The sequence below is a fragment of the Scyliorhinus canicula genome, chromosome 7 (assembly GCF_902713615.1).
Source record: "Scyliorhinus canicula chromosome 7, sScyCan1.1, whole genome shotgun sequence".
Lineage (NCBI taxonomy): Eukaryota > Metazoa > Chordata > Chondrichthyes > Carcharhiniformes > Scyliorhinidae > Scyliorhinus > Scyliorhinus canicula.
In genome coordinates, this window is record NC_052152.1 from 89,311,701 (window position 1) to 89,330,962 (window position 19,262).

Here is a 19,262-nt window from a genome sequence, read left to right on the forward strand (position 1 = left end):
AATTTATTGAATGAAAGATAATTTTAACAACTTTCCTTACAACATAGATTTCTTTAAAGCATATCTATCATACCATTTAATTTGAATTTCAGTTTTAAAATATTCATCAAATTTATGAAAACTAGTAGCCAGTAGTACATCCCCCATGAGATTTCTCATAGATTGTCCAAGACTTGGGATATGGAATCACTGCTGTTCTGCAGCAACCTCCACACAATAAAATAGGAGCAGCAAAATGGCAAAGCGGAGGTGATTTCAGCTAAGGGCATTCACCTGGAATATTTACATATATTTACTCTAACTGGATTCAGACAAGTGAGCCATTAATTAACATTAATAGCACTGGCTCCCAAAAATTAACTTTCATGTCAACTGAAACGACAAACAAGTTTACATTTTTTGGAAAGAACTTTGAACTGAATTTTCTTTTAATGTACATAGTTCTTTGGTTGCAAGATACAGTCTCAAAAATAAATAAATAGGCTAACAAGTCATTGGTTAAGAAACAAAAAGCAAACAATGCAATGTGAACTAAGAAGAACTCAGAACGAAATAGAACTTGGTTTAGTTGGCACTATACTAGAGAAATGTACATTTTTTATTGAGGTTGATTGTACCCGTTTTCAATTCATTACTGAGTAGTGATAAAGAAATGCTGCCACTGCAAAACTTTCAACTCAATGAAACAGTTTGAGTGGGTTGAGGTAATTTCTGAATCAATTGTTACCTCTTAAATGAAGCCCTTGAGCCTAATAACCTCCCTAGCTCATGATAACCTTCACCTCCACACTCATTATTACTGTAGTCAATTAAGACCATAAGAAATAGGAACAGAAGTAGGCCATTCAGTCCCTTGAGCCTGCTCCGTCATTCAATAGGATCATGGCTGATCTAACATTCGTCACATCCATTTTCCCCGTAACCCTTGATTCCCTTACCGATCAAGAATCTATCTCAGCCTTAAATATACACAAGGACTCTGCCCCTACAGCTCTCTGTGACAAGGAGTTCCAAAAACTCACAATGCTCCTCATCATAATCTTAAATTGACACCCCTTTATTCTGAGACTACATCCTCTGATCCTGCACTCTCCCCGGAGGGGAAATATCCTGTCAGTTTTTACCCTATCCACCTCCGTAAGAATCCTATTTGTTTCAAAGAGATCATATTTAATTCTTCTAAATTCCAATGAGTAGAGTCCCAACCTTTTTGACCTTTGCTCAGAAGACAATCCCTCCATACCGGAGATCATCCTAGTGAACCTTCTCTGAACCGCCTCCAATGAAATAATATCTTTCTTTAAATAAGGGAACAAAAATTGCTCACAGTACTCCAGATGTGGTCTCACCAGTACCTTGTACAGTTGCAGCAAGACTTCCCGACTCTTATATCCCAACCCACTTTAAATAAGGCCAAAATTCCATTAGCATCCTTGATCATCTGTTGCACCTGTGCGCTAACTTTCTGTGTTTTGTGCACAAGTACCCCCAAGTGACTTTGTGTTGCATCTTTCTGTAGATTTTCTCCATTAAATAATTATCTGTTCTTTAGTTCTCCTTTCCCAAATTAACAAATTCACATTTCCCCACAATATACCTCATTTGTCAACTTTTTTGGCTACTTATTTAACCTATCAATATTGTTTTGCAAACCGCTTGTATCCCTCTCACAACTTTCCTTCTCAACTATTTTGTTTTCATCTGCCAATTTGGCTGCAGTACAATCTCTCCTTTTCTCCAAGTCATTAATATTAATATATATTGTAAACAGTCCCAGCACTGAGTCCGGTGGGACAGTTACTGGTTACAGGTCGCAACCTGAAAAACCTTAGCCCCAACTCACTGTTTCTTACCCATTAGCCAATTCGCAATCCATGTCAATATACTACCTCTAATACCATGGGCTATTATCTTATGCTGTAACCTTTTGTAAGGTACATTGTCAAACACCTTCTGGAAGTCAAACTACAACACATCTACTGGTTTCCCGCCATTCATTCCGGTTGAGACTTCCTTGAAAGCTCTAATAAATTAGTCAGATACAATTTTCCTTTCATGCTGACCCATCTTGATCAGATTATGAATTTCCAAATGTGCACGACTTCCTTAACAAATGATTCCAACATTTGTTCCAACAATAGATGTTTTGGTTAATTGGCCCATAGTTACTTACTTTTTGCCTCCCTCCCTTTTTAATAGGGTGTCACGTTGGCAGTTTTCCAATCCTCCAGTACTTCATCAGAATTCAAAGATTTTTTGAAAAATACAACCAATACATCTACTATTTCTGTAGCTACTTATTTTAGGATCTTGGGATGCAAGCCATCAGGGCCAGAGGACTTACCCCCCTTTACCCCATTAGTCTGTCTAATACAACTTCTCTCGTGATGGGTATGGTATTTAATTCCTCCCCCATTTTCTGAATTTATCCCCGTCTTTGGGACTATCACTGACTTTTGTCTCCTGATATGCTTTTTCCTATAACTTAATACTCTCCTTAACTTCCTTGGTTAGCCTTCTCTTTGAATTTTTCCTCCTTACTGGGATATATTTTTGCTGAGCGTCATGAATTATCTCCTGTCTTTGCTGTCTTTTCTGCTCATCTATCCACCCAGTTCACTTTAGCTAACTCTATCTTCATTTCATTGTAATTCCTTTCATTTAATTTAAACACAATTGTTTCCAAACCAAGTTTCTCACTCTCGAACTGAATATTAAATTCTATCATATTATGATCACTACTTCCTCGGCTATCTTTTGCTCTGAGGTCATTTACTAAACCTGCCTCATTTCCCCTTACTAGGTCCAAGATAACGTGTTCCCTGATTGGCTCCATGACATATTGCTCTCGGAAACTATCCTTAATGCACTCTTTGAATTTGTTGTCGCTACCTTTTCCGACTTAATCAACTCAATTAGCATAAAGATAAAAGTCACCCATAATTATTACTCTATTCTTTTTACATACTCTGTTTATTTACTGATTTATACTCTTTCCTACAGTGTGGTTACTGTTTCGGGGTCTATATACTGAATAATCGTTTTTCTACCTCTTTTCTTTGATTAATATTTAATTCACAGGAATTGATTTCAAACTCCTGAAATATCTCCTCCGGTGACATGGCCAATATTCAAGCCCCAATTAACATCACAAAAATTGGAGGGTATCTGGTCATTGCCACATTGTTTGTGGGAGCTTGCTGTGCCCATATTGGCAGCCATGTTTCCCACAGAATAACAGTAACCACATTTTAAAAATACTTCATTTACTGCAACTCACTTCAGCACATCTTGCAATCATGAAAGGCCCTACTTTAATGCAAGTTTTTTCCTGCTGAAAATAATAACTGCAATGGGAATAAGGGGGTTGATTTTAATTCCCTGTGAATTTCTGGTAGAGGATCGCAAGGATCAGTTTCCCAGGTGGCTGCATAAGAACATACCTATTTAAACTACTATTGGGTATTATTACCATGCTGCCAATCTACTTCCCGTTCCTATGGAATGTACCCAGGAAGCACCTATAGCCTTAGCACCATTGTGTAACCCATGACAGCACAATGACATGTAGATACATGTGGGGAACATGTTTTAAGATTGTTGCCCCCCCCCAGCCAACATGTTCTAGGATTGTTGCACCCCAAGCCGTTCCCTAGAGAAAGGCCTAAACCTCTCTTGTGATTTCCAGGAGGAACATGTCTGCTTCTCCAGTCCATGTCCACAAGACTCGCCATGTCCCCGGATGAACTTAACCACTATCATGAGTTCACGCTACTTATGCTGACCACAGGCCTTCAAGGAGGTTCTTAGAATTAAGACCATTTTAGGGGCATGGGAACTAATAGACACCTTTCAAAAGTGTTTAAATATTCAAAATATTTTACCAAACAACTGACTACTGCTCACCAATCCAAGTAATAAATGGATCTGTATAATTTTTCAAAAGTCATTTTCAGTTCCTTAAAATTAGGTGAATGACTGATTAAAATGCTTATTTTTTGAGATAAATCAATTTTCAGCCCTATTAATAAAATTGCACCCAGTTACCCCTTTGAAAGACAAGTAATATTTCTTAATGTAAATTTTCAAAACAGTAATTATGATCTGAAATCCTAACTGATTGCACTTGTTCATGATGGGTTTTACATTCAGTGACATCAAAGTGAGTCTGAGTGGGGGCAAAAAGAAATTCACATCCAGGAATTAGCAGAATGTTGATTGCAGTTTGTGCCAGGATTGCTGATTGTGACGGAGGTGGAAACTCCACTTTAGCATGTTTCCGGAAGGACTCGGCCAACTTCAGGCACATCAACTTTGAGACCTCCTCAGCAGAACAGTTTGATATTGCACATGGAGGAAATCTAATGACTCGACGGTGGGAAAATAACCTGGAATGGGGAAATTGAAGGCAGGATGCCATGTGTTCAAACTTCCAAGAATATATCCAACAAGAGGTGTCATTTCTATTATGCTTTGAAGGATGTGGGCATCGCTGGCTAGGCCAGCATTTATTGCCAATCCCTATCTGTTCTTTAGAAGATGGTGGTGAGCTTTCTTCTTGAACCGTCGCAGTCCATGTGGTGTAGGTACATCCACAGTACTATTAAGGAGGGAATTCCTGGATTTTGAAGCAGCGATACTGAAGGAATGGTGATAAATTTCCAAGCTAGGATGGTGAGTGGATTGGAGGGAACTTGCAGGTGGTGGTGCTCCCATGTATCTGCTGCTCTTGTCCTTGGTGGTAGCAGTCGTGGGTTTGAGAGCTGCCATCGAAGGACCCTTGGTGAGTTCCTGCAGTGCATTTTGATGCTGGTACACACTGCTACTATGGTGTGTCGGTGGTGAAGGGACTGAATGTTTGTGGATGGGTTGCAAATCAATTGCCAGTTTTCACTTGAGTGGTTATAAATAAACATCCATGTATTGGGCAGAATTCTCCAGCACTTTCCACTGGCGGGATCCTCGGTCCTGATGAAGTCATCCTCTGCTGCAGATTCCTGATATGGATGAGGAATGTAAACTGCCATTGATTTCGGCGGGACTGAAAAATCTTGTCGACGGCCAATGGTGAACCACCTCTGTGCAGCGAAACCTGTCACAGAGGGGCTGAAGAATTTTGCACATTGTGTTTGCTCTTCAAATCAATATGCCTTCGTTTGTTGCAAAGACAAAAATCTTAAACTCCAACACAAAAAGTATTTGTTGAACAAGCACTAAAAACAAAGGGATCATATATTTATTTAACATGTGGTAATTTATTTGTCCAAAGTATCTCCAGGTGTAAAATTGCTGCTTTGCTTAAAGAAGTGAAGTTCATGGATTATCAATGTAAAGCACTCACGCTTTAATGTATTCCGAGGAGTTATGTTTTTATTAGTGTATTTAGTTCAAGAGAAATGAGCATTCGATCACAAATTTTCCACAGCCGAGCGTGCAGCCTCTGTTAACATCAGCAATTATGTTAATTTTGTTGGTTTTCCATTTCTTCCAAAACAGAATGCAGAATGCACTTCAATCTATTTGATCCAAAGCAAAGTCATGGGCCTGTTCCCAGAACAGTTACACTGACAGCAATGTGGTTTCGCAGGTGAACTCTGCACTTGTCTTTTTGTGGCCATCAAGAAGGCTGGTCCATTGGCTTTGTTTATCAAAAAAATGATCAATGTCGGGTTCAATTGCTGATTCTCTGTACTATTGCTCCTCCCCTCACATTAGATTTCTTAAAGGTACAGAATGATTCTACTATGGACTTCCTCCTTGAGTTACAGTTTGGATTTGTGAGGCAGGTTCTCTGTTAGCTGACTTAAAATCGGGGCCTGCGATCGGGCGGAGAATAGCTTCCAACGCCGAAATCGCGGCAGTCATGGTTTGACCCCAAATCGCGATGCTCCATCACCTCAAAATGGCGTCAATGCGATGCATGACACATGCACTTTAAACACTGTTTGCATATCATTAGTGGGCCCACTTATGATTCTCCTCCTCCAATGGGCCGAGTTCTTTTTTTTAAAATTTAGAGTACCCAATTAATTGTTTCCAATTATGGGGCAATTTAGCAAGGCCAATCCACCTACCCTGCACATTTTTAGGTTGTAAGGGCAAAACCCACGCAAACACGGGGAGAATATGCAAACTCCACATGGACAGTGACCCAGAGCCGGGATTGAACCTGGGACCTTGGCGCCGTAAGGCCGCAGTGCTAACCTACTGCGCCACCATGCTGCCCAATGGGCCGAGTTCTTGACGACACGATCCACATGTGGTCTCAAAAATTGTGAACCTGATGTTGTGGCTGCTGGGAGAGCGATGGGGCATACGGACAGTGTCCAACACCGCCATATTTCGCCGACAGTCTTGTCACTGACTGGGGGGCTTCTGCCATTTGGCTGCGCCTGCTGACATCCTGCTTTAAACCTGGTGCCCTGGGTCGTAGAGATGACCCTCCCCAGGGCACCCCCCTGGGTGCCCTCTGGCCCTAGCCCGACCCATCAGCTGTATGGGCGCTCCAGCACAACCTGTCCCATCTTTTTGGCCTTGATAAGTGTGCGTGGGGAGTGTATGTTTATGTGCGACTGCAGCTTGTCAACATTGTGAGTGTCGATCACGGAACTGGTGAATGCCACACTGTTTTTCATGGGAACCGATGGTGTTCCACAATGCACTGGTGCGAGCCCCTCACCGGTAGTGGAATTGGTGTCGGTGTGGCGCCGATTTTCCTGACGTAAAATTCTCCGTTGGTATCAACACTTAGTTGCAGAAACGGAGAAACCAGCCCGTGCTATCTGTTCATGATGCCCTTGCACCTTGAAAAGATTTTGTGGAGTAGACACACTGAGCAGTGAGGTGATCTTTTTAGTGTCTTTCAGATAGTTACCTCGGGGTTGGGAGGAGCAGTTGGTCTGAGTATGCAACCAGCTGAAGGAATTGTAGCTGCAGTGGAATGCCAGCAGCTTCTTTTGGTCAACAATGTCACTGAAGTTGCAGCAATACAGATTCTTTAAAGGCTGATCTCCATGGCTGAGCAACTTTATAAGTTTTTCTTCAAATAAAAATATACTTTTAAAATTACATTCTTGATACATGGGGAAAGTTCATAAGACCCAGGCTCCACCTTTCCCTTCAATTATAGTTCAGTTTTCAGTTATCCGTACCAGGTTATACAGAGGAAATTTACAGGTAAATGTAAAGCAACAGGAAATAAAAACTATGAAGCCACTTGGGAGATGATCCTTAGGATAACAAGCCTAATTTCAGTCGGCATTTTTGTTGCATTGGCATTTCCGGTTACAACTCACAAATTGTCACTCAGCTATTTGCCAACAACTTGCATCTTTTTAAAAATGGGAGAGACTGAAGCATTGGCTTGGGCCTTGAGCCACAGCCAGATAGATACTGAGGGAATTTAAGGTTTCACAGGCAGGGCGAATATTAGAGAAGACAAACCCTGATCGTAAGCAAAGGGTCCTTTCCTTTACTTCAGGAATCTTCTATTGGATTATTCAAAGATGGCTACATTTGTTGAAACAGCAATATTCTGCAGTTTGCAAAACAAGCAAATATTGGTATTTTACAAAAGGTGACAGCTCCAAATCCTATTGACAAGAGCAATATTGATATGTCACTTCAGAAGAACTGGAACATAGAATTGGCCTGGGAGTTTCTGCAGTCATAGTACTGGACAGTGAGAGGGTGAGAATTGCTCATTCTGACTATTTATGATGATCAACAAATTAAGATTCTGACTTCTACTGTAATTTAAATACATCCCTAAAGCAAGAAACAATATATGTTCAACGTGAGCATTTTAGGGTAGGTAGTATTAAAGAAGTATTACATCGCAATCTCGTGTATATAGGTGCCCAAAATAAAGAGATTCTGCTAAATGCAAAATGAAGTTTAGTTTACCTGCAGTGCAAGAGGTTTCCATCTCATGTTCTTAAGCAAAGCAGGTGCAGAGGTGAGCATGCTCTGAGGTCGTTTCTTTAAGGTTAAGATGACCCCACTGGGATCTTCTCGAAGCGCATTTACCAAGTTTTTCAACTGCCATCCTACCTAGAAGCCAACAGCAAAAATAAAAAAGGATTAAAAAAAAAATAACAAAAGTGAAAGCAAAAAATACCTCATTAGTGTCCCAGTAGATTACTCTAAAAGACACTTGGCAACAAACAAGCATTGACACAAATTATAAAAAGTAAGTAGTATAAAAACAATTAGCATAGTCTGAAAGGTTTCTCATGAAAAAAGATAATGGAATGGCTTTCAATGCTTGGTGACTTCAAGATAAGGCAATGTCAGAGAATGGCTGACTTCCACTTCATATCTGGCTGACCATTTAAAATGAGCATTCTTAGCAGTGAGAAATTGTAAAATAAGCATTTTAATGGTGCTTGTACACCGGTAATATCAGCCACATATTCACAATACAAAACATGTCTCTCCGAAATCAAAAGTATGATGTTATTTTGAGATGCATACATAGAAATAAACTTGGTATCACAATTCCTCACCAATATATTCCAAAAGATTAAGCTGCAAGAGCACAAACGTTTTCATATCTCAAACTAGTTTGAGAAGGACCAGTGAGAGGATAAGACAGTGAGAGCTCAGCAGGACTGGTGGGAGAGTAAAAGAGTGGCTAGAAAGTAAAGGCACAGCGTAATCAGCGCGATGTCAAAAGAGAGTGAGACCAGCGAGACATCAAAATGGCAGCCTAGAGAATGAGGGCACAGTGAGAACAGCGAGAGGATAAACAGCAGCCTGGAGAGTGAGAGCACAGTGAGGCCAGCGAGACATCAAAAGAGCAGGCTCGAGAGCAAGAGCACAGTGAGACTTGCGAGACATCAAAAGATCAGGCTCGAGAGTGACGAGCACAGTGAAGCCAATGAGATGTCAGTACAGCAGCCTAGAGAGTAAAAGCTCAGCAAGACTGGCAGAGGGATAAAAGAGCAGGCTCGAGAGTCAAAGCACAGCATGACCAGCAAGAGTGTAAAGGAGTAAATCTAAGAATGGGAACACAGCATGACCAGTGAGATGTAAAAAGAGCAGGCTCGAGAGTGATAGCATATCAAGACCAGCTAGAGGTTTAAAGAGTAAATTTGAGAGTGAGAACATAACGAGACCATTAGGAGGAAAAATGAGTGGGCTTGAGAGTGAGAGCACAATGTGACAAGCGAGAGGTTAAAAGGGCAAGCAAGAAGTGAGTGCACAGAAAGACCAGGGGAAGGTAAACGAGCAAGACTGAAAGTGAGAGCATAGCAAGACCAGTGAGAGAATGAGGGGGTGCTGCTAACGTATTGTCCAACTCAGACCTTCTTTGCCTTTTGTGAAGGGTAGGTCATGCCTCACAAACCTTATTGAGTTTTTTGAGAAGGTGACCAAACAGGTGGATCAGGATAAAGCGGTTGATGTGGTGTATATGGATTTCAGTAAGGCGTTTGATAAGGTTCCCCACGGTAGGCTATTGCAGAAAATACGGAAGTATGGGATTGAAGCTGATTTAGCGGTTTGGATCAGTAATTGGCTAGCTGAAAGAAGACAGAGGGTGGTGGTTGATGGCAAATGTTCATCCTGGAGTTCAGTTACTAGTGGTGTACCGCAAGGATCTGTTTTGGGGCCACTGCTCTTTGTCATTTTTATAAATGACCTGTAAGAGGGTGTAGAAGGATGGGTTAGTAAATTTGCAGATGACACGAAGGTTGGTGGAGTTGTGGACAGTGCTGAAGGATGTTATAGGTTACAGAGGGACATAGATAAGCTGCAGAGCTGGGCTGAGAGGTGGCAGATGGAGTTTAATGTGGAAAAGTGTGAGGTGGTTCACTTTGGAAGGAGTAACAGGAATGCAGAGTACTGAGGTAATGGCAAGATTCTTAGTAGTGTAGATGAACAGAGAGATCTCGGCATCCGGGTACATAAATCCCTGAAAGTTGCCACCCAGGTTAATAGGGCTGTTAAGAAGGCATATGGTGTGCTAGCCTTTATCAGTAGGGGGATTGAGTTTCGGAGCCACGAGGTCATGCTGCAGCTGTACATAACTGTGGTGCGGCCGCTCCTGGAGTACTGCGTGCAGTTCTGGTCACCACATTATAGGAAGGATGTGGAAGCTTTGGAAAGGGTTCAGAGGAGATTTACTAGGACGTTGCCTGGTATGGAGGGAAGGTCTTACGAGGAAAGGCTCAGGGACTTGAGGTTGTTTTTATTAGAGAGGAGAAGGCTGAGAGGTGACTTAATAGAGACATATAAGATAGTCAGAGGGTTAGATAGGGTGGACAGTGAGAGTCTTTTTCCTCGGATGGTGATGATCAACACGAGGGGACATAGCTTTAAATTCAGGGGTGGTAGATATAGGACAGATGTCAGAGGCAGTTTCTTTACTCAGAGAGTAGTAGGGGTGTGGAACGCCCTGCCTGCAACAGTAGTAGACTCGCCAAATTTAAGGGCATTTAAGTGGTCAATGGATAGACATATGGATAAAAATGGAATAGTGTAGGTCAGATAGGCTTCAGATGGTTTCATGGGTCGGCACAACATCGAGGGCCGAAGGGCCCGTACTGCGCTGTAATGTTCTATGTTCTTACTCCAAAAATAACGATAATGCTGTTTTTGATGAAAGGTCATGACCTGAAACATTAATTCTGTTATCTTCTGTACATTTGCTGCCGGACCTACCGAGTATTTCCTGCATTTTCTGTTTTTATGAAACAGTTGGCTTGATGGGCCAAATGGCTCTTTCCTGTTTCTAATTTCCATTCACCACAATTGTATTTAATATTTCATTTCCAAGTTCTCCCTTCCTTGCAATATTGTTTTCTCATTCTATTGTTAAAAGATAATGAAAGTAATTTTTTTCTTGGATTATACCATTTTTTATGTACAATATATATTCATATATATTGCATTTTCTCTATATTTTCCCACCACTGAGGAGAAAAACACAATTTATAAATAGAACAACATATTGAATGAGTGTTGAATTCAAAGGCAGTTTTTGGACAGCACATCTTTCATGTAAATAGTGCGATATTTGATGAAATTACCAAGAGTGAAAATTCAAAGAACATCCAAGAACACTGGTGACCCGTAATTCTATAATAAGGACAGGTTCACAAGAGAAAACTAACACTGGGAAGTAAACCACATTTTCATGATTTCAGTAGTATGAGGCAAAAAAGGTTAGAGTTGGACAACAAGTTAGCATTCTCCCCTCCCACCTCATCCCTCTCCCTTCAGCCCTATATTCAGGTAACCTATCTTTCATGTAATAATTCAGATAAATGTATTATCATTTCAATGTTTAAAAATTCAAGTATTTACACAGATGTTGCCCTAGATAGTAGTAATCTGTCATCGAGAACTCAACATGGAGGTCTTTATGAACCTATGCTGACACGTATTTTATTAAAATGCATTTTAAGATGAAGCTGTTATGTTATCAGTTCTCTCACGAAAGGTTGTCACACAACATAAGGATCATGGTATTGGGGATTATATATTTGCATAATTAGAGGATTGATTAAAGGACAAAAAATGAAGAGTAGGAATAAAGAGGTCATTTTCAAGTTGAAAAAAGGTATTACTAGTACGCTATTGCAAGGATCAGTGCTGAGACCTCAGTTATTTACAATCTACATCAATGACTTAGATGAAGGGGCCAAGTGTAATATACATAGAACATAGAACAGTACAGCACAGAACAGGCCCTTCGGCCCTCAATGTTGTGCCGAGCCATGATCACCCTACTCAAACCCATGTATCCACCCTATACCCATAACCCAACTTGGGTGTCTTCGGTAAAACACAAAGTTAACATGCATTTACAACAAGCAATGAGATAGGCAAATAGTATGTTAGCCTTTATTGCAAGGAGATTGAAGTGCAAGATTTAAAAATTCTAGCTGCAATTTTACAGGAGTTTGATGAGCCACACCCGGAATACAGTGTAGAATTTTGATCTGCGTACTGAAGCAAATACATACTTGCTAATGAGGACGTGCACAAAGGTACACTAATTCATTCCAATTTATCTCTCCATAGATGTTTCCTGACCTGGAGTATTTCCAGCATATTCTGTCTGCATTTCAGATTTCCAGCATCTGCAGTATTCTACTTTTCCACTAGATTCCTGCAGTTTTCCATTTCTGATGTGAAGCAATCATCATCATCCATTTCCTTTAAAGTCCAATTCAAATTTCAATCATTTTTACCTTACCAAGCCACAGGAAATGCTGAAAATTATTATTGTTAATATGTACAGAAGTTATCATGTGGAATACTGCACAAATTAAATATTACCAAACATGAAAAAAAGTTAAACTGTACTAAAATAAAATGGTTACAACTGGAGGTCTAGAGATAGTCATTGTGGTTCGTAGTAAATCAGAAGCAAGTGAGACACACTATTTTATTTCTTTGATTATAATCGGAAGGATTGCTTTATAATGGATCTGATTAATCACAGAGTTGTTAAACGTAGAAAGATGCCATTCGATCCATCGTGTCTGCACCAGCTCTCCAAATGAGCATTTCACTTACTGCCATTCCCTTGACTTCTCCCCGAAACCTTGCACATTCTTCCTTTTCTAATAACAGTCTAATTCCCTTTTGAATGTTCAATTCAATCTGCCTTCACTCAGGCAGTGTATTTCTGATCTTAACCATTTGCTGCGTGAAAAAGCTTTTTCTCATATCACATTTGCTTCTTTTGCCAATTACTTTAAATCTGTGCCCGCTTGTTCTCAATCCTTTCATGAGTGTTAAAACGTTCTCCCCATCTACTCTGTTGAAACAAACAAAGAACAAAACAAAGTACAGCACAGGAACAGGCCCTTCGGCCCTCCAAGCCTGTGCCGACCATGCTGCCCGTCTAAACTAAAATCTTCTACACTTCCTGGGTCCGTATCCCTCTATTCCCATCCTATTCATGTATTTGACAAGATGCCCCTTAAATGTCACTATCATCCCTGCCTCCACCACCTCCTCCGGCAGTGAGTTCCAGGCACCCATTCCCTGTGTGTAAAAAGACTTGCCTCATACATCTCCTCTAAACCTTGCCCCTCGCACCTTAAACCTATGCCCACCAGTAATTGACCCCTATACCCTGGGAAAAAGCCTCTGACTATCCACTCTGTCTATGCCCCTCATAATTTTGTAGACCTTTATCAGGTCACCCCTCAACCTCCGTTGTTCCAGTGAGAACAAACCGAGTTTATTCAACCACTCCTCATAGATAATGCCCTCCATACCAGGCAACATCCTGGCAAATCTCTTCTGCACTCTCTCTAAAGCCTCCACATCCTTCTGGTAGTGTGGTGACCAGAATTAAACACTATACTCCACAAGTGTGGCCTAAGGTTCTATACAGCTGCAACATGACTTGCCAATTCTTATACTCAATGCCCCGGCCAATGAAGGCAAGCATGCCGTATGCCTTCTTGACTACCTTCTCCACATGTGTTGCCCCTTTCAGTGACCGGTGGACCTGTACACCTAGATCTCTCTGGCTGTCAATACTCTTGAGGGTTCTACCATTCACTGTATATTCTCTACCTGCATTAGACCTTCAAAAATGATTACCGCACATTCGTCCAGATTAAACTCTATCTGCCATCTCTCCTCCCAAGTCTCCAAACGATCTAAATCCTGCTGTATCCTCTGACAGTCCTGATCACTATCCGCAATTCCACCAACCTTTGTGTCGTCTGAAAACTTACTAATCAGGTCAGTTACATTTTCCTCCAAATTATTTATATATACCATGAACAGCAGAGGTCCCAGCACTGATCCCTCTGGAACACTACTAGTCACAGCCGTCCAATCAGAAAAGCACCCTTCCATTGCTACTCTCTGCCTTCTATGACCTAGCCAGTTCTGTATCCATCTTCCCAGCTCACCCCAGATCCCGTGTGACTTCACCTTTTGTACCAGTCTGCCATGAGAGACCTTGTCAAAGGTCTTACTGAAGTCCATATAGACAAGATTCACTGCCCTACCTGCATCAATCATCTTTGTGACCTCTTCAAAATATTCTATCAAGTTAGTGAGACACGACCTCCTCTTCACAAACCGTGCTGCCTCTCGCTAATGCATCCATTTGCTTTCAAATGAGAGTAGATCCTGTCTCGAAGAATTCTCTCCAGTAATTTCCCTAACACTGACATAAGACTCACCAGCCTGTAGTTCCCTGGATTATCCTTGCTACCCTTCTTAAACAAAGGAACAACATTGGCTATTCTCCAGTCCTCCGGGACATCACCTGAAGACAGTGAGGATCCATCAGGAGTTTGAGTATATCTATCAGATCTCCTCTCAACCTTCTCTTCACCAGGGAAAACAGTCCTAATTTCTCCAATTTATCTTCATGACTGAACCATTCATCTATCTTCATCCCTGGAACCCATTCCCGTGAATATCTCTGGGCTCTCTCCAAAATTTTCACATCCTTCCTCCCCTTTCCCCCATTCCCAGAAAGAACCCACCTGCTATTATTAATTGCCATGTCATTTCCTTCAGTTAGGAAGATAACAAGTCCCCAAAGCTGCCGTTGATATTAGCCTATGATTGCTGATATTTTCTCCGACTGAGACCAATTAGTTTCCTCATACCTTAGGATCGATACCTCTATTTCTACAAAGTTTATCCAGCAGCTTAAACAATGTTTAGCCACTGATGGCAGTTTGGCACTATGTGGCAGCTTGCTCTGATGGTCAACCTTGAAATGAAAATTTCATATGGGGAGAAATACAATTAAATTGAAAAACATATTGATTGAAACAGAGGTTTTCCAAACGTATGGGAAAAAAGCAACATTCACAAGCAAAAACCAAAAAGGGAGATAAATTCTTCATGTAACTCAGTGCCACTTCCCTGAAAAGATTCTGGAACATAAGGGCAACAAGAAAGCTTAAGTAGATGCAGCGTAAACATAACTGTAGGCCCATTTTAGCCTTTACAACACAGGTGGAACAGTCCAAATTAAATTATTATTGTACTCACTAACTGTATTGGAACTAAAATATTAGGTGGTTTATTAGCAGACATCAATGAACCAGGTGGGTTTTTACAATAATAGATTTACTAGCTTTATAATTTCAGATTTACTCATTGAATTTAAATTCCACCATGCTGGGATTCAAACCTGGATAACCAAAGCATCAGGCTGGGCCTCTGGTTTACTCATCCAGTGATGTTAGCACTATACCACCAAGTACCCCAAATCTCCAACACGGCAGAACCTAACTTTCTCCCCTTGGTGTTTAACGGCATTACCATCACTGAATTGACAATTATAGATTGGCTATGGCACAAAAGTAGGCCATTCAGCCCATTGTGTGGATGCTGGCTCTCTGCAGGAGCAACACCTCTAGTCCCATTCTTCCTCACTTTTCCCATAGCTCTGAAAATAGTTTTTCTTTAAGAGTTTATCCAGTTCCTTTTTGAAAGCCCCAATTAATCTGCCTCCACACATTCTCAGGCCGAGCACTTTAGATCCTAACAACTCACTACCCAAAAACATTCTTCCTCATGTCGCCATTAGTTCCTTCATCAATAACTTTAAATCGGTGTCTTCTCATTCTCGATACTCCCAACAGTGAGAACAGTTTCTCTCCAATCACCCTGTCTAGACCTTCAGAATTTTGAACAAACATCAATCTTTTCTTCTCAAAACAGAAGAACCCTCAATTCATAACCATCCTAATGTATGCTGGCCAGAATTGGATACACTAGTCCTGTTCAGCCTAAACAACTATTTTATAATAATTAATTGCTTTTTTACTCTGTGACTCTAATTGTAAAGCCCAGGAGCCTATATGCCTTTCTAATGAACTTCTCAACTTGCCTTGCCACCTTAACTGATTTCGGAACATCAACCCTCGGGTCTCACTTCTCCTGTACTCACTTCAGGACTGCACCATATATTTAATATTGTGTCCCCTCATTTTTTCCACCAAAATCTATTATTTCACATTTCTCTGCACTAAATTTAATCTCTGACATGTTTGCCCATTACACCAGCCTATGTTGTGTTGAAGCTATCCTCCTCACAACTTTTAAAAGTTAACGTCATCTGCAAATTTAAAAATTCAACCCTGTACATGCAAGTCTAGGTAATTCATTGGTTTTAAGAAAAGCAATGTTTCTAGCACTGGTCCCCGGGGAACCCCACCGTATAATTTCTTCCAGTCTGAAAAATATTCACCACCACTCTCTGCTTCTTGTCACTCAGCCAACTTTGTCCTAATGCTGCCAATGTTCCTGTCATTCCATGACTTAAAACTAGTCGTCCAACCTATTATTTGGCATTTTATCCATGGGCTTTAAGAAGACCACTTACACCACATCGACCGTATTACTCTCATCAATTCTCCATGTTAACTCATCCAAAAGCTAAATCAAGTTAGTCAAACACAATTTTTCTTTAATGACTGCGTGCTGGCTTCCCTTAATTAATCCACATTTATCCAAGTGACTTTTAATTTTGTGCCTGATTATCGTTTCTAAAAGCTTTCCCTTCACCAAGGTTAAATTGACTGGCCTGCAGTTGCTGGGTTTATCCTTCTACCCTTTTTGAACAAGGGAGTAACTTTTGAAATTATCCAGTTTTCTGGAATCACCCTTTCTATTTTAAGAGATTATGGTCAGTACCTCAGATGCTTCCCTACCTGTTCCGGAGACTTATCAGCTTAAAGTACAGCCAGTCTTTCTAATACCTCCACTTAATCCATTTTTTTTTAGCTAATTCAAAATCTCAACTGCCTCCTTTCACTATGACTGTGGCAGAATTTTATTCCTTGTGAAGGACAGATGCAAAGTACTCATTTAGTAACATAGCCTACCTTTGTTTGCATACATTGATCCACTGTCGTTCTGAATTGCCTCCACCTCTCCTCTTACTTTTACCAGTTAAATACCAATAGAATCCTTTTGGCTATCCCATTAACATTTTGGGATCATCATTGAAAAACCTTGACCAAAACAAACATAAATACTACAGATACAAGTGCAGGTCAGTGACTAGGACTTTTGTGATGATTAACTCACCTCCTAACTCCCCAAAGTCTGTCAACCATCAACAAGGCACATGTCAGGAGTATAATGGAATACTCTCCACTTGCTGGACGAGTCAACTCCACCAACACTCAACCAGGAAAAAGCAGCCAGCTTGATTCATCACCTCAATCATCACATTAAACTCCACACTACTGGCACATCATGGCTGCAGTATATCATCTACAGCATCATTGGCACAATTTATCAAGGCTTCTTTGATAACACCTTCCAAAACTATGACCTCTGCACATAGAAGAACCAGACCCAGGTTCGATTCCTGGCTTGGGTCACTGTCTGTGCGGAGTCTGCACGTTCTCCCCGTGTGTGCGTGGGTTTTCTGCGTGTACACCGGTTTCCTCCCACAGTCCAAAAATCTGCAGATTAGGTGGATTAGCCATGCTAAATTGCTCTTAGTGTCCAAAATTGCCCTTAGTGTTTGGTGGGGTTACTGGGTTATGGGGATAGGGTGGAGGCGTGGGCTTGGGTAGGGTGCTCTTTCAAAGGTGCAGACTTGATGGGCCGAATGTTCTCCTATGAACATTAGTCGGCATGAGAACACCATTGCCTACAAGTTACCCTCCCAATCATACGTCACCCTGATCTTCAGCATTCCTTCACGGTCACTGGATCAAATCCTGGAGCTTACTCCTTAACAGCACTCTAAATGTATCTATACCGCATGTACTGCAGATCAAGAAGAGAGATCACCACCACCTTCTCATGGGAAATCAAGACTAGCAATAAATGCTGCCCTAGTTGGCAATGCTCAAAGCCCAAAAAGAAATATCCAAGTTGAATACCAAACTTCAAATCTGCACTATGCTGTCCGTTTAATATGGAATCCTTTCTTTACCTTGATGCATTCCATAATTTTGCCAAATGCTGCTACTGAACACACTGGTATTTACTGACTCGCCTGCACACAAAAATTGGCATTTAGAGTGGCACAATGACACACCTCAGAGCCCACATCTCTTGAGTTCTCATACTTGAATTTACTGCTCTGGTATATTACTGTATTGATCTGGTAGATGTCGTATTGTTGCGTGGAGCATGCATTACCGTACTTTCCGGACTATAAAGCGCACCTGATTATAAGCCGCACCCACTGATTTTTAAAATTTTTTTTTATTTTGAACATAAATAAACCGCACACATATATAAGCCGCAGGTGCTTACCGGTACATTGAAACAAATGAGCTTTACACAGGCTTTAACGAAATACGGCTTGTAACAAAAATAAAAAATTAGCGGTAAAGAATAGCCTACCAAGAAAGTCATTGGTCACTGTGGAGCGAAATCAATCCGATTAAGCTCTTAAGATTAACATAGAATCATCAGTTTGAAACATTAAAAATAAATAAATCATGTGTAAAAAGAAGTCTTTTATTACTGATCGTAATCAAGATATCACCAACCCAGGTGATCACAGTCACTATCCTCCTCTTGTGCACTGAAACCACTGAAGTCATCTCCTTCGGTGTTAGAGTTGAATAGCCTCAGAATTGCTTCATCCGATGTTGGATTGTTTTCATTGTCGCTCTCATCACTTTCATCCGGAGGCAAATTTCCCGCTGAGCTCATGCTGCCCTCTTCAACACGCAGCAATCCAGCTTTTCGAAACCCGTTGATGATAGTGGATTTTTTAACAATGCTCCACGCTGTCAGGACCCACTGGCAGACTTGACCATAAGTTGCTCTTCGCATGCGGCCCGTATAGTGAAGGATTTCTCCCCACTTGTCATCCAAGCCTCCCACTGAACACGAAGCGCCACCTTAAATGCACGATTTAAACTGATGTCGAGTGGCTGTAAATACTTTGTTGTGCCCCCAGGAATCACAGCTGGAATTGAGTTTGTCCTCTTGATGGCTTCTTTCACAGAATCTGTTATGTGGGCCCTCATGCTGTCCAAAACGAGCAATGCCTTGTTCCTGTGAAAGAATCCTCCCGGTCGCTTGCCGTAGCACTCCGTATGCCATTCATGCATTAGGCTTTCCGTCATCCATCCTTTCTTGTTGACTTTCACGACAATTCCTGTAGGGAATTTTTCTTTTGGTATCGTCGTGCGTTTAAAAATCACCATCGGTGGAAGCTTTTCTCCCGATGCCGTGCAACTCAGAACACAGGTGAAGTGCGTTTTTTCATGCCCAGTTGTTTTCAGCATGACGGATGATTCACCTTTCCTGTTGACAGTCCGAGTGAGAGGCAGGTCAAACGT

The 19,262-nt window shown here is 41.1% G+C and overlaps 1 protein-coding gene across 1 annotated transcript in view; it reads right to left on the reverse strand.

The window, feature by feature from the left end:
- Positions 1-19,262, reverse strand: part of cnksr2a (connector enhancer of kinase suppressor of Ras 2a) — a 709,037-nt gene that overhangs the window by 276,713 nt on the left and 413,062 nt on the right. Inside the window, exon 9 of the mRNA XM_038802429.1 lies at positions 7,906-8,052. Coding sequence (XP_038658357.1) covers positions 7,906-8,052 — 147 coding nt within the window. The remainder of the gene's footprint in view (positions 1-7,905; positions 8,053-19,262) is intronic.